Source organism: Rhinoderma darwinii, chromosome 1 (genome assembly GCF_050947455.1).
Source record: "Rhinoderma darwinii isolate aRhiDar2 chromosome 1, aRhiDar2.hap1, whole genome shotgun sequence".
In the NCBI taxonomy this organism is placed as follows: domain Eukaryota; kingdom Metazoa; phylum Chordata; class Amphibia; order Anura; family Rhinodermatidae; genus Rhinoderma; species Rhinoderma darwinii.
Window position 1 is genome coordinate 230,924,129 of NC_134687.1, and position 14,741 is coordinate 230,938,869.

The following is a 14,741-nucleotide window of genomic DNA, read 5'->3' on the forward strand; positions in this document are numbered from 1 at the left end:
TGTCCACTCAGGGGCTTTGCAAATGTGACATGGCCTCCGCAAACCATTCCTGATAAATGTGAACTCCAAAAGCCAAATGGCACTCCATCCCTTCTAAGCCCTGCTGTGTGTCCAAACATCCGTTTATTACCACATGTGGGGTATTGTTTTACTCGGGAGAAATTGCTTTACAAATTTTACGGTGCTTTTTCTCTTTCGGTCCTTGTGGAAATGAGAAAAAATTAGCTAAACCTACATTTTCTTTGAAAAAATTTAGATTGTCATTTTCAGGGCCTACTTCCAATAATTTATGCAAAAAACCTGTGCGGTCAAAACGCTCAGTATACCCCTAGATCAGTGGTTCTTAACCTGGGTTCGATCGAACCCCAAGGGTTCGGTGAGTCAGTCTCAGGGGTTCGGCGGAGGTCAAGACACATATCCGACTCATATGATTCGTGATGACACGCCCTGCTTGGCCATCATTGGCTGCAGGTGATCACGCTACATCGCTTGGCCTATCTGTGCTGCAGGGAATTTGGTACGCTCAGTAGTTGACTTGTGACTGTCGTGATGGTACGTCGTGTGATTTCTTTCTTAAAATTTTAATCCCTTCATACTAACTATGTCAAGCACAAAAAGAAAGTGGTCGGACGAATATGTACAATATGGATTCAGATGTATAACGGAACATGACGGGAGTCAGCGTCCTAACTGAATGATTTCCAATGCCAAGTTGAGCAATTCTAGTCTAGCACCGGAAAAACTAAGAGAACACTTCCTTAACCCCTTAACGCCGAAGGACGGATATATCCGTCCTCAGCAGCTGCTAGTTCGCGCAGGAGGACGGATATATCCGTCCTGTGATCGCGCGGGTACTGACAGTTTACCCACGCGATCAGCGGCAGGAGCACGGCTGTTATACACAGCCTGGCTCCTGCTGCAACTGCCGGAATCGAAGCACGCGCCGATTCCGGCAGTTTAACCCATTAAATGCCGCTGTCAACAGTGACAGCGGCATTTAATGTGTTTGACAGAAGGGGGAACTCCCTCTGTCTCCCGATCGGCGCCCCCGCAAACAAATCGCGGGTCGCCGTCGGGTTTCCATGACAGCCGGGGGTCTAACAAAGACCCCCAGGTCTGTCTTCAGCATCTGCCTGTTAGGCGATGCCAGAGGCATGACCTAACAGGTTGCCTGTCAGTTTTACACTGACAGGCAATAATGCTTTGGTATACGATCGGCACATCGCATAGTGAAGTCCCCTGGTGGGACTAAAAAAAAAAAGTAAAACCGTTAAATAAAGTTTGTGAAAAAAAAAATAAAAAAAATTACAGTCAAAGTCAAATAAAACTACTGTTTTGCCCCAAAAAGTGGTTTTATTTAATAAAACGGTCAAAACAAATCACACATACACATATATGATATCTCCGCGATCGTAACAACTTGACCAATAAAATGAACACATTAATTAAACCGCCGGATGAACGGCGTCCAAAGAAAACGCAAAAAACAACGGCAAAATTCTCTCTTTTCTCCCATTCCCCCCATAAAAAATAAAATAAAAGTTCATCTATAAGTCCTATGTACCCCAAAATAGTACTAATGAAAACTACACCTTGGCCCGCAAAAATCAAGCCCACGTACGGCCACATCGACGGAAAAATAAAAAAATGACGGCTGTTGGAACGCGGCGATGCAAAAACAAGTAATTTTTTTCTAAAAGGGTTTTTATTGTGCAAACGTAGAAAAAACATATAAAACCTTTACATATTTGGTATCCCTGTAATCGTGCCGACCCATAGAATAAAGTTAACATGTTATTTCCGCTGCATAGTAAACGGCGTCCATTTATAACGTGAAAATTAATGCTGGAATAGCTGCTTATTTTCAATTCTCTCCTAAAATAAAGTTAATAAAAGTTAATCAATATGTTATAAGCATCTAAAAATGGTACAATTACAAAATACAACTCGTCCCGGAAAAAACAAGCCCTTATACGGCTATGTCGACGGAATAAAAAAAGAGTTACGACTCTTGGAATGCGACCGTGGAAAAACAAAAAATAATCCTTGGTCATTAACGTGCAAAATGGCCCGGTCATTAAGGGGTTAAGCTGCATGGAGATGGAAAATACAAGAATACAACACTCGCTGAATTCAAGGTGAAGAGAGCCAGAGTCGATGAAAAGGCTACTCTGCCTGTTCTTGGCTTCGTACCCATCAACAAACCGATCCTCACAGCATCGTACAAAGTTGCTTACCTGATCGCAAAGCAGGGCAAACCACACACCATTGGTGAAACACTCATAAAACCATGGCGAAGATGGCGAATATGATGCTGGGAAAAGAGGCTGAAGTTAAGTTATCCCAAATTCCTCTTTCAAATGACACCATCAGCGACAGAATAGAGGACATGAGCAAAGACATCTTGATTCAAGTAGTTGCATATCTGATTTCAAGCCCGGCAAAATTCTGCGTTCAACCTGACGAGACCACAGACATTTCCAATCTAAGCCAGCTTGCTGTATTTGTCCGCTATGTGAAAGACGACGTGATGAAGGAAGATTTTTTATTTTGTAAGCCTCTTACAATAACAACTAAGGCAGCCGAAACTTGTGGATGACTTTTTCGAAGACAACAATCTTTCGTGGGATATGGTTTCTGCAGTTTGTTCGGACGGAGATCCAGTCATGCTGGGAAGAAAGTCTGGTTTTGGTGCGCTAGTGAAAGCCGATGTACCACACATCATTGTTACGCATTGTGTTCTGCACAGGCATGCGTTGGCAACAAAAACCTTGCCTCCAAAACTGGCTGAAGTATTAAAAATTGTAGTGGAATGCGTGAGCTATGTGCGAAATAGTGCTCTGGGGCACCGCATCTTCAGTGAGCTGTGTAAAGAAATGGGCTCTGAATTCGAGGTACTTCTGTAACATTCTAACGTTCGGTGGTTATCCCGGGGACAGGTGCTGAATCGTGTTTTTGCCGTGCGTTTGGAATTAGCCCTGTTTTTGCAAGAGCAGCAACATTGTCATGCAGATTGCTTCAAAAATTCTGAGTTCATTCTCATTTTAGCGTACATGGCTGATATCTTCGCAGCTCTCAATCATCTCAATCAACAGATGCAGGGCGGTGGAGTCAACATCATCGAAGCGGAAGAAAACCTGAAGGCTTTTAAAAAAAAAAGCTACCGAAACGACGAACAGAGAATGATAACTTCGCAAACTTTCCCCTGCTGGACGACTGTGTAAGTAAGATCGAAGATGTATTTTATCGGAGACATTTCTGTACCCGCGGAACTGAAGCAAGCAATAGCCACGCACTTAGATGAGCTTGCAAAGTCTCTCGACAGATACTTCCCTACAAGAGAGTCATATCCAGCATGGGTGAACAACAACGATCCCAACGTTTTGTCAACAAATGGTAACGTGCCCTGTTATTGCTAAGAAAGCTCTGGAGATTTTCATACCGTTTGTTACAACATATCTTTGCGAGCAATCCTTTTCGAGGATGCTGGACTTAAAAACGAAGAAAAGGAGCAGACTTTGTTTTTGCGAAAATGACATGAGAGTGCCACTTGCCAAGGTGAAGCCGCACATTTCTGAACTGGTCTCTGAATGGCAGCAGCAGAAGTCACACTGATTTGCAGTAAATATTCATTATTATGTTTTTGTGTGAAAATCATGTTTTGATGGTTTTGGTCTTTGAACACAGTGATGTTGATGCATGCTTCATTTTGTGCACCAGTAAAATATAAACCTATGTTTTGAATTTGAAAAAATCATATTTTATTTTTCCAATTAAGAAGGGTTCGGCGAAAGCGCATATGAAACTGGTGGGGTTCAGTACCTCCAATAAGGTTAAGAACCACTGCCCTAGATAATTTCCTTGAGGTGTGTAGTTTCCCAGATGGGGTCACTTTTGGGGGATTTTCACTGTTTTGGCACCGCAAGAGCCCTTCAAACCTCACATGGTGCCTAAAATATATTCTAACAAAAATAAGGCCCCAAAATCCACTAGGTACTCCTTCGGAGGCCGGTGCTTCAGTCCAGTAGCACGCTACGGCCACATGTGGGATATTTCCTAATACTGAAGAAACTGGGCAACAAATATTGAGTTGCATTTCTCTGGTAAAACCTTCTGTGTTATAACAAAAATTGTATTAAAAATTGATTTCTGCAAAAATATATGAAATTTCACCTCTACTTTGCTTTCATTCCTGTGAAATGTCTAAAGGGTTAAGACATTTTCTAAATGCTGTTTTGAATACTTTGAGGGGTGAAGTTTTTAAAATGGGGTGACTTATTGGGGGTTTCTAATATATAAGGCCCTAAAAGCCGCTTCACAACTGAACTGGCCCCTGTAAAAATAGCCTTTTGAAATTTTCTTGAAAATGTGAGAAATTGCTGCTAAAGTTCTAAGCCTTGTGATGTCATAGAAAAATAAAATAATGTTCAAAAAACGATGCCAATCTAAAGTAGACATGTGGGGGATGTTAATTAGCAACAATTTTGTGTGGTATAACTGCCTGTCTTACAAGCAGATACATTTAAATTTCGAAAAATGCTCATTTTTGCAATTTTTCGCTACATTTTGGTGTTTTTCACAATTAAATACTGAACATATCGAGCAAATTTTGACAGTAACATAAAGTCCAATGTGTCACGAGAAAACAATCTCAGAATCGCTTGGATAGGTGAAAGCATTCCGGAGTTATTACCACATAAAGTGATACATGTCAGATTTGAAAAATGAGGCTCTGTCAGGAAGGTCAAAAGTGGCTAAAGAGGGAAGGGGTTAATGTGTATGCCGTCGTGCACCAACGTACATGTCAAAGATATGCTGTGTGAACAAGGCCTATCAGATAATGATGGTGTATCCAATGTATATGACATACATTTCTGAGATGGGAAATCTCCTCGTTAAAAGGGAATTAATATCTAGGATATGCAATAACATTCTGATCAGTGGATCTCCATAGATCTCAAAATGAAGGGACATGGGTGAATGGGGCGCTGGAATCCTTCTTTCCACACTTCAGGTCTCGGATGCTGGAGCATTTGGGGACGTCCAACCTCTTATTGCAGTAGCTGAGCCATGCCAGAGGTAATAGTACTGTGGCTGGCACTCCGGGCAGAAGCCGTGTATTTAGTGTCACGGACGGGGCAGCACATCGAGATGCATTGTGGGTATTATGTTAGTGGAGCCTCACACCTGTAGACAGGCAGAGCACACAGTATAGCGCCGACTACACTGCAGTACACGGAGCGTGTTCCGGTCACGTGTGCGCACACGCAGAACACGACACCCAGGCAGACGCATCCTGCTCCTGAGACATGGAAGCTAGGAGCCGGGCTCCAGTATTATGTCTACTGCTCGTCTCGTTCTTCATCCTCCTGTGCCTGAGGAGTCACCCGCTAGGTATTCTGCTCCGTCCCCTCAGACTACGACACGTCATTCCATGCAGTGTACCTGCCATCCTTGTGTTCTGTGCCCTAACTGCATGCCATATACGTTGTATGATAGTGAGGGGTAGAAAGGAGCTTTAACCCTTTGTGTGCACTTTCCTTCTGTGTATAACGTAACATAACAGTTCACAATCATTTTACATGTTAACCAACAGTCACATAAGACTAGAGCTACGCGTCCAAAAATCGCTGTGTCTCTCTTCCTTCATCGCGGATAATGAAACTGAAAGTGGTCACTTTGCGATCCGCAAGTTACTGTGACACCACAGTTGCAAGGTATTCAAACCCGTTGCGGCAGGCGGTGCACCAGTGATCCTTGGGCGTGCGACTTGTGTCGTGGCCAAAGTCTCATTAGAGCCCTAGCCTAAAAAAAAAAAAAGGCATAGTCACCCCATAAGGAAAAACAAAATATTAGAACCTACATCAGTGTGTCTCAAAATGTCCTCCATTTAGAGGCCGTCTGGCCGTTTTTAACGACCATTTGTCATCCGTTTGCCATACGTTTATCAGCCTTTTTTTTGTCCCAACCCCTTGAAAACACCACTGTGCCCACATAGATAGTGGCGCAATGCCCACTGTGGATAGTTCCCACATAGTGCCGCAGTGCCCACTGTGGATAGTTCCCACATAGTGCCGCAGTGCCCACACAGTTTCCAAAGTAGATAGTGCACACGTATGAAGTGCCACAGTGCCTATGTACCACCGTGTCCCCTGTAGATAGAGCCCACATAGTGCCAGAGGGGATTCTCGCATTAAAAAGCCCCTAATGTCACTGTCCATATATGGACAGTGATGTCAAAGACTACCCCAAGACAGGAGTCCCCAGCCAGAGTGCTTGCGATGCTCTAACCGGGGACTCCATAGTTAAAAGCACCCAACATCACTGTCTATATATGGACAGTGATGTCAGGGGCTTCCCTGGGCTCAGCACTTAAAGTAGCACTGTGCCCAGGGGGTCCCCTTGTAAGAGCCAGTATCCGTTTTTAACCGCCGTCGCAAGGATTGATTTCTGAAAACCAGCCATTAATACTTATCCATTAACTTCTAATGAGGCCGTCGGCCAGTGAAGACTTCCGAAAATAGAACATGTTCTATTTTTTGACGGCCAGTGTTCACCGCCCGTTAATAAAAACACCCATAGAACTTCACTGTTCTGAAAACATCTGTGTGATGGCTGTCACGTGGCCATTTTTAACTGTTGTGTGAATATAGCCTTAACCTCTTACGTGTCTATAGAGTGACAGAACCTATAACGGTCTCTGCAGGCCACAGTTACTCTGTTTAGTGCCACTGCCCCATGTGTCGCCCACTTACCTTAAGGCTGGTTTTACAAGGGTGTAATAGAGGGAGCATTTTTACACCTGAATATTGCATAGGGATCTATGATGCTGCTAGTTCCAGTCATTGGACCTATTGCTTGGTCAGGATTTGCAGCCGCAGAACAGGGGCAATAATCCGCCTTTATTACGCTTGTGGGAAATTGTCCTAATGCACTGGCTGGGATGTCCATTCGGGGCCTCCGTTTGCAAATTCTGTCAGATTTGGAGGAAGAAATAATGCTGAATTCTGCGCTATTCTTCCCATCAAAATGACATACATGACGTAACCCTAACGTGTGATAAAAAAAATGTTGTAAACCCGATTGTACTCTTGCTGGACTTAGATTAGATTCTCACCACGGATGTGACTGGAAACCCTCCCATAGATTTCACTAGCCAAATGTATGCAAAAAAAGGGTCATTTTGTCATACAATTGGCTGATATTCTTCGGGATTCATTTGCCTCAACTATACTGAAAGCGCAACTCTATGACTTAGGCCTTTTTTTTTTTTGCTAAAAAGTACAGCCATAATATGTTCTTGTGCATACAAGACTATATTATGGCTAAAAAAAAAGTATCCACAGGTTTGTCAAATGTATTCTAACAGGACTCCCTTTTGGCACATGTTTGGCCCTAGGAAACCCATGTGTATGTCCCAGGATATATTTGCATACTTTCTTTTTCCAGTCCAAATATTTTCTTCTGATGTAGTGGTGGGCTAACATGGGTGACGGTGGTGCAGGTGAGATCCAGACCGCTGTCACTGAAGAAGCATGGGTATCTTCGAATGGGGCCTATTGATAGGCATCTTCCTGCACTACTTCAAGGAGCGGTTTGGGAGTTCTAACACTCTGTAGAATTAAAGCTATAAATAGTCAACAATAATGAACATAAGCAAAGGCGAGAGATTAGGAAGGGATGTCTTCAGCAAATCCTACAGCGCCAGTTACACGTTTCCTTTCATGCAGATTATAATGGTATTGATGGTTCTGTTCTACTTATAATGGTAATCGATGACGCCTGAGCTTCTGTGCTGTTAAAACTTTTCTCTACAAATTAGTTTATATGTTTGTCACTTTTTTGTCTTCTTTTATATCAGGTTTAAAAGAAATTGCTTTCTGGATGGGGAGATTTATCTTGATCCTCGCTCTTATTACTTTGATTGTTTCTGTTGTGGTTCCTTATTTTAATACAGTTCAACTCTCTGGTATCTCTCAAGCAGGTAAGGTCAAATATTGTGGCTATAGGAAATGTAACCGTTTGCCAACCGCCGGCTGTGCATATACAACCGGCGGTCGGGGTCCTTAAACCTTTCCCGCTCAGCTCAGTACTATTACGTCGAGCTGAGCGCATCGTTCGCGCCCAGCTCAGTAAATGTACTGACCTGAGTAAACACAGCTCCATTTATTCCAGGCGCGTGTTTGAGCTGTGATACCTGCTGTTTCCGACAGCAGGCTATCACAGCCCAATTCTCCGGGACCAATTGTGGTGATCACTGTTATGGGTTAGTCAGTGACTACTAACCAATAGCAGCGATCGCATACATCATTTCCTGCCCCAGACCTCACATCCTCCCACACCCGCCCTGAACTTCTCTGTTGGCGTTAGAGAGTAGTTCAGAGCGGTTGTGTCAGGAGAATTGTGCTGAAAAAACGTAAAGAAAACTTTAAAAAGTTACTTTTTTGTGTTTCCCACCTGCTCCATTCACTTCCCACTCCTGTCCTCCTCCTCCTCCTTGAGTTCCCCTTGTCATCCCCAGTTTTTGTCAGTGATGTCCTATCACTCACTGACCACTTCTTAGTCTTCAGGGCCACATTTCTTGGTCCCTGTGGATTATTTATTTTTTTTTTTCTTTATAAAATACAAAAAATAAATAAATAAATAATTGATTAAAATTAAAAAAAAGTTAGTTTAGAAAGTTATCATCTAGCTAGTTTATTATTTGGGTTAGTTAGTGTCAGGGAAACGTCAAAAAGCGTAGTTAGATTTAGTGTCAGGGAATTTAGCGTCAGGAATCCGTCACCGTAGTTAGTTTTAGCGTTAGGGATCCATCACTAGTTAGGTTTAGTGTCAGGGAAGCTCGGAATAATCTAGTTAGGTTTAGTGTCAGGGAATTGTCGCTGTAGTTAGGTTTAGCGTTAGGGAAGTTAAAAAAAAAATCTAGTTAGGTTTAGTGTTAGGAACCCTCGCCCTAGTTAGTTTTAGTGTAGGGTTAGTCCACTCATTCTATAAAAAAAAACAAAAAAAAAAATTTTTGGTGTAGAATCCTATTGCTTTTAGTTAGGGAATTATATTTTTATTTGGTTTTCAAGTTTTCTAACATTTTTTTTATTTTTTTTTTGCTGTATACACAATACACGTGTCTATGCACACAATTTACACGTGTCACAGATAAATAATAAAAGATAATTTTCTGCCTCCGACACAGACTCGTCGGATGGTGAGACTCTTTTTTTTATTTTTTTATTTGTCAACTTCATCGAATGATGAAGAGGAGGGACCACCTAGGAGACGTCCCAGGACCACCACCACAGTTGAAACCCCCGAAAGAAGTGACCCCGTCGCAGTTGAAACCCCTGAGCGAAGTGGCCCCATATGGACCCCCACACCAGACAATTATGAGCCCCAAATCCCCGAGTATACGGGCAGTCCGGGGATCAAATTTAACACGGCAGGGCCCAGTGAGATGGACTTTTTAAAGTTATTTTTCACTGATGACTTTATAGACCTTATGGTCTAAGGGGTATTGCCGTACACAGGAGAACCCACATTACAATTTATGGGGTGTATATCTCCAGTAGCGTATGCTGGGCACAATATATTGGACACTGAAATGGCATATATATATATATATATATATATATATATATATATATATAAAATTGCAAATCTCACACCACCATCTGCTGCTCATTACCTTTTAGACCATACCTGTGGGGTCAAAATGCTCACTACACCTCTAGATGAATGCCTTAAGGGGTGTAGTTTCCAAAATGGGGTCACTTCTGGTGGGTTTCCATTGCTTTGGTACCTCTGGGGCTCTGCAAATGCGACATGGCACCCGAAAACCAATCCAGCAAAATCTGGACTCCAAAGAACAAATAGCGCTCCTGTCCTTCTGAGCCCAAACGGCAGTTTATCACCACAAATGGGGTATTGCCGCACTCAGGAGAAATTGGGTAACAAAATTGGGTATTTTATTCCTTGTGAAAATAAGAAATTTTGAGTCAAAACGACATATTATTGGAAAAAAATATATTTTTTTTAATTCACAGCCCAATTCAAATAAGTTCTGTGAAAAAACTGTGAGGTCTAAATGGTCACAACACCCATAAACAAATTCCCTGAGGGGTGTAGTTTCCAGTTTTGGGGGATTTCTACTATTTTGGCACCACAACACCTCTTCAAACCTAGCATGGTGCCTAAAATATATTCTAATAAAAAACAGGCCCCAAAATGCACTGGGTGCTTCTTTTCTTCTGGGGCTTGTGTTTTAGTCCACGAGCGCAGTAGAGCCACATGTGGGACATTTCTAATAACTGCAGAATCTGGACAATACATATTTAGTAGCGTTTCTCTGGTAAAACCTTCTGTGTTACAGAAAAAAAAATGTATTAAAATTGAATTTCTGCAAGAAAAATGAAAATTTCACCTCCACTTACTTTAATTCCTGTGACACACCTAAAGGGTTAAGAAACTTTCTAAATGCTGTTTTGAATACTTTGAGAGATCTAGTTTTAAGAATTGGGTATTTTATGGGGGTATATAATACATAGGCCCCTCAAAGCCACTTCGGAACTGAACTGGTAGCTAAAGAAAAGGCTTTTGAAATTTTCTTGAAAATATGAGAAATTGCTGTTTATGTTCTAAGCCTTGTAACGTCCAAGAAAAATAAAATAATGTTCAAAAAACGATGCCAATCTAAAGTAGACATATGGGAAATGTTAATTGGTAACTATTTTGTGTGGTAAAACCGTCTGCCTTACAAGCAGATACATTTAAATTAAAAAAAAATGACAATTTGTAAAGATTTTAAAAAAATGTTGCTATTTTTTAAAAAGAAACATTCAATGTATCAACCAAATTTTACCGCTAACATAAAGCCCAATGGGGAAACTATGGAACTCACTTATACATACGGGATGTGTTGCTCTGGTCCATAGTCCTCCATCTATAGGGATGGACCACCTATGCAAAAAAGCTTATCCATTACGGTCCTACTTAAAGAGGCTCTGTCACCAGATTTTGCAACCCCTAGCAGCTATTGCAGCAGATAGGCGCTGCAATGGAGATTACAGTAACGTTTTTATTTTTAAAAAACGAGCATTTTTGGCCAAGTTATGACCATTTTTGTATTTATGCAAATGAGGCTTGCAAAAGTACAACTGGGCGTGTTTACAGTAAAAGTGCAACTGGGCGTGTATTATGTGTGTTACATCGGGGCGTTTTTACTACTTTTACTAGCTGGGCGTTCTGACGAGAAGTATCATCCGCTTCTCTTCAGAACGCCCAGCTTCTGGCAGTGCAGGCACACAGCGTGTTTGCGCTTCCTGCCCCAGGTCCTGCATCGTGTCGGCCACATCGGCACCAGAGTCTACAGTTGATTCTGCAGCAGCATGTGCTTGCTCGTCCGACATGATGCAGGACCTGGGGCAGGAAGTGAGTGACGTCACAGCGTGATCTCTCGAGAACACGCTGTGTGTCTGCACTGCCAGAAGCTGGGCGTTGTGAAGAGAAGTGGATGATACTTCTCGTCAGAACGCCCCGCTAGTAAAAGTAGTAAACACGCCCCGATGTACGCACATAATACACGCCCAGCTGGACTTTTACTTTAAACACGCCCAGTTGGACTTTTGCAAGCCTCATTTGCATAAATACAAAAATGGTCATAACTTGGCCAAAAATGCTCGTTTTTTAAAAATAAAAACGTTACTCTTATCTACATTGCAGCGCCGATCTGCTGCAATAGCAGATAGGGGTTGCAAAATCTGGTGACAGAGCCTCTTTAAGTAACCTCTTCATTATATAACTGTAAATTAACTTCCACTATTTTTGAGTGGATTTTTAAATAAATCAAAAAGAACTAATGTGGCGAGTAAACACACATGCATCGATAGTCTCTTCTAACAAATAATTAAACCTGCACACGCTAAACATATTAATTGCATCCCTCCTTGCATACACATGAACGTTGAGAATATAGGCATGGTTTATTCATACCTGGTACGGCGTTGTATGTCTCGAGAGTGTACCGCCCCCAGCCCGTACGTGGAGGGAGGGGTGGAATCATTTGCACTGGTTTTCAGTGGCACTCGTCTATCCAATCGACTCCCCACACGTCATTCTGGAGAAGCCGGCTCAGCGGACTTATGATTGGATAAGACGGGTGAGCCCCCGTTTAAGGGGAGAGACATACTGAATGGGCTGAGCCTTATGATTGGCTGTGCATGCTGAGAGGGGTGGACACTTCACCTTTTAAGGTGAAGCGTCCTGCCGCCAACTGCGGCTAGCAAACTGGACCCCACGTTAGGCATGAATCGATGCCTTTAATACATTGAGCGCTAACACTATCAACAAGATTAAAATCTGCAGGCCCCTGAAGAGTTACGGCAGATCTTAATATAAGTAATGAACCGCGTAGGGCTGACAATTTAAGGCTGAACGATATCAGAGCTTCAACTAGGACTATTACTTAGTAGCCGCAGTATTGACTGTGCTTCAGTTAATATTGAGCTGGCTAACTCCGAAGCAGTGCAGCAATCTGGGATTGAGAAGCTGCACGAGTATCCTAGAGTACTGGTTGTAGGGCAGAACATATGGGAACAAGGTCCCTGACTACACTAGCAGTACTATCGGAGTAGGGGAAAAGGGAATATTACACCCGCGTAAATTACTGCCTATTTATATTAGTAGTCTAGCTTGGAGATAAAATAATAAAATAAAAATTATAAAATACAAAAATAAAAATATATACAAATACAATATTCTATCTAAATTAAATCCAGACTAGACTCACAATAGGCTTAGAGCACGTTTCGTTTTGGCCTACCAATTTATCGTTACTGAAAGCATCAATGTAAGTGCAAAAGCACTAGTAGTAAATATTGTTACATCTGCATTAATAATTATACACAGATACAATTTATGAATTGGATACATGTAGTTACATGATTATCAGAAATAACATTATATCCCTATGGACTAAAAATCAGTGAGCAATAACATAAAGCCCAATGTGTCACGAGAAAACAATCTCAGCTTGGATAGGTGAAAGCATTCCGACGTTATTACCACATTAATTGAAAAATGTCAGATTTGAAACATGGGCTCTGAGCCTTCAGGCCCAAACTAGGCTGCGTCCTTAAGGGGTTAATACCTGCGCCATAGACTTTTTTACAGCGTGGGTTTTAGCTACTTCTATCTTCTCTGATCTCTTCTACACAGCGCTATGAATAGAGGCAGCGGCAGAAATAAAAGGTTTATTTTAGGGTAAAACTATATTATTACCAGAAAAAAATAGCGAAAATATAAAAAAAGCTTCTTTTTTTACTATTATTTTCAAAATTTAAGCCTAAAAAATTCTTAAATAGCAAAAAGGATGTGTATAAAAGCGATAAAAAAAAGAAACCTGCATTGTCTACGGAAAAAACATCACAAAAATCACGTCGCTAGCACAACAAATAAAATAGTTATAGCTGTTTAACGAGTGCTAAAAATGGCTAAACGGTGTCTGGTCCTGAAGGCTCAAAATAGCCCGATCCTGAATCGGTTAAAGCAGTATAGCTACTAAACCACTTGCTTTGATGATTGTGTAAATTGAGGCCTATTTGCTATTTAAAGTAAAACACACCACCTTGGAAGTCTATTAATATATACTTTCCTTTAGGATTCTACTCCGTTCCACTCCTCTCCAATTTTTAGATTCTGACCTGATGATGTGTCATCCATATTAATGTCATGTCACATAATGCTACAGCCAATTACTGCTGGCTATGGTGATGTTTCGCCCATGATGGCATAATGTCTCATTTATCATGATGAACCATGAGGTACAGCAGCAGGGACCAGAGCACAATGTTACAAGTTGTATGCTAAACAGCTAAGAGGGATCATGTGATTAGCATACTGACATCCTAATGTATATGTGTCACAAATCTAGCCGCATAATGCTTCCCGACCAATCAGCTGAGAGGGTCCCTCTGCTTTGAACAACCCCTGAACGAGAATTTGGAGGACTGCTCAATAGGTGCAGTATCACTCAGGGGCACCTTTTAACTATGGAATCTAATAGATGTGCTAGTTTAAAGAGCTCTGTCCAATCACCCCTTAGTAGTATTAGCAGTACAGTCAAATTCTAGCAATCCAGTGTCTTATTGATATACACGATATATTAGAAAATTGAGTCGCTTCATTATACAATGAATACGTTTTTTTTCTTGAGACCGGTAACATTCATTACCACTAGACTTGCAGGTTTTTCCTACTTACACTTATTTTGGTGTATAGCAATTTTACAGATTTTTTTTCTTAGAATTTTCAAATAAAATGCTAAGGATGCTTTGCATCATTATCCACAGTCGTAGATAAATTATGCAGATATTCCCTAGCTTATCTGGTTTTATGAGTAGGTGAATATTCTGATGTGTTTTGTCCTTCCAGGTAATACTGAGTACCCAAAAGGGTTGTCTGATTTAAAAAAAAAACAAAACAAAAAAAAACAAACATTCTCAAACACTTTATTTGGGAATTATGAACTAATAGAGAAAGGCTTCCTGTTCCAGACCTGTATCGAGCAGCTACAAAGAGCCCTCGCTCTGGAGGACACAGCATGTCTATGTATTACACAGGTAACCCATTGATTTCAGTGAGAGTTGTGTAATGCTTTTTTTGTCCTCTGGTAGGCGCTACACTGGAATTGATCAAGTCTCAGCGGCAGGACAACCTGTCATCAGCTTATTTTCAGGGGATTCTTCTAACAA

At 41.5% G+C, this 14,741-nt stretch overlaps 1 protein-coding gene across 1 annotated transcript in view; it reads left to right on the forward strand.

Annotated features, from left to right (window-relative positions):
* Positions 1–5,229: 5,229 nt before the first annotated feature.
* UBXN8 (UBX domain protein 8) overlaps positions 5,230–14,741 on the forward strand; it is a 39,163-nt gene continuing 29,651 nt past the window's right edge. The window contains exons 1-2 of the mRNA XM_075849953.1: positions 5,230–5,394; positions 7,862–7,984. Of these exons, the coding sequence (XP_075706068.1) occupies positions 5,310–5,394; positions 7,862–7,984 (208 nt within the window). The 5' untranslated portion in view covers positions 5,230–5,309. The remainder of the gene's footprint in view (positions 5,395–7,861; positions 7,985–14,741) is intronic.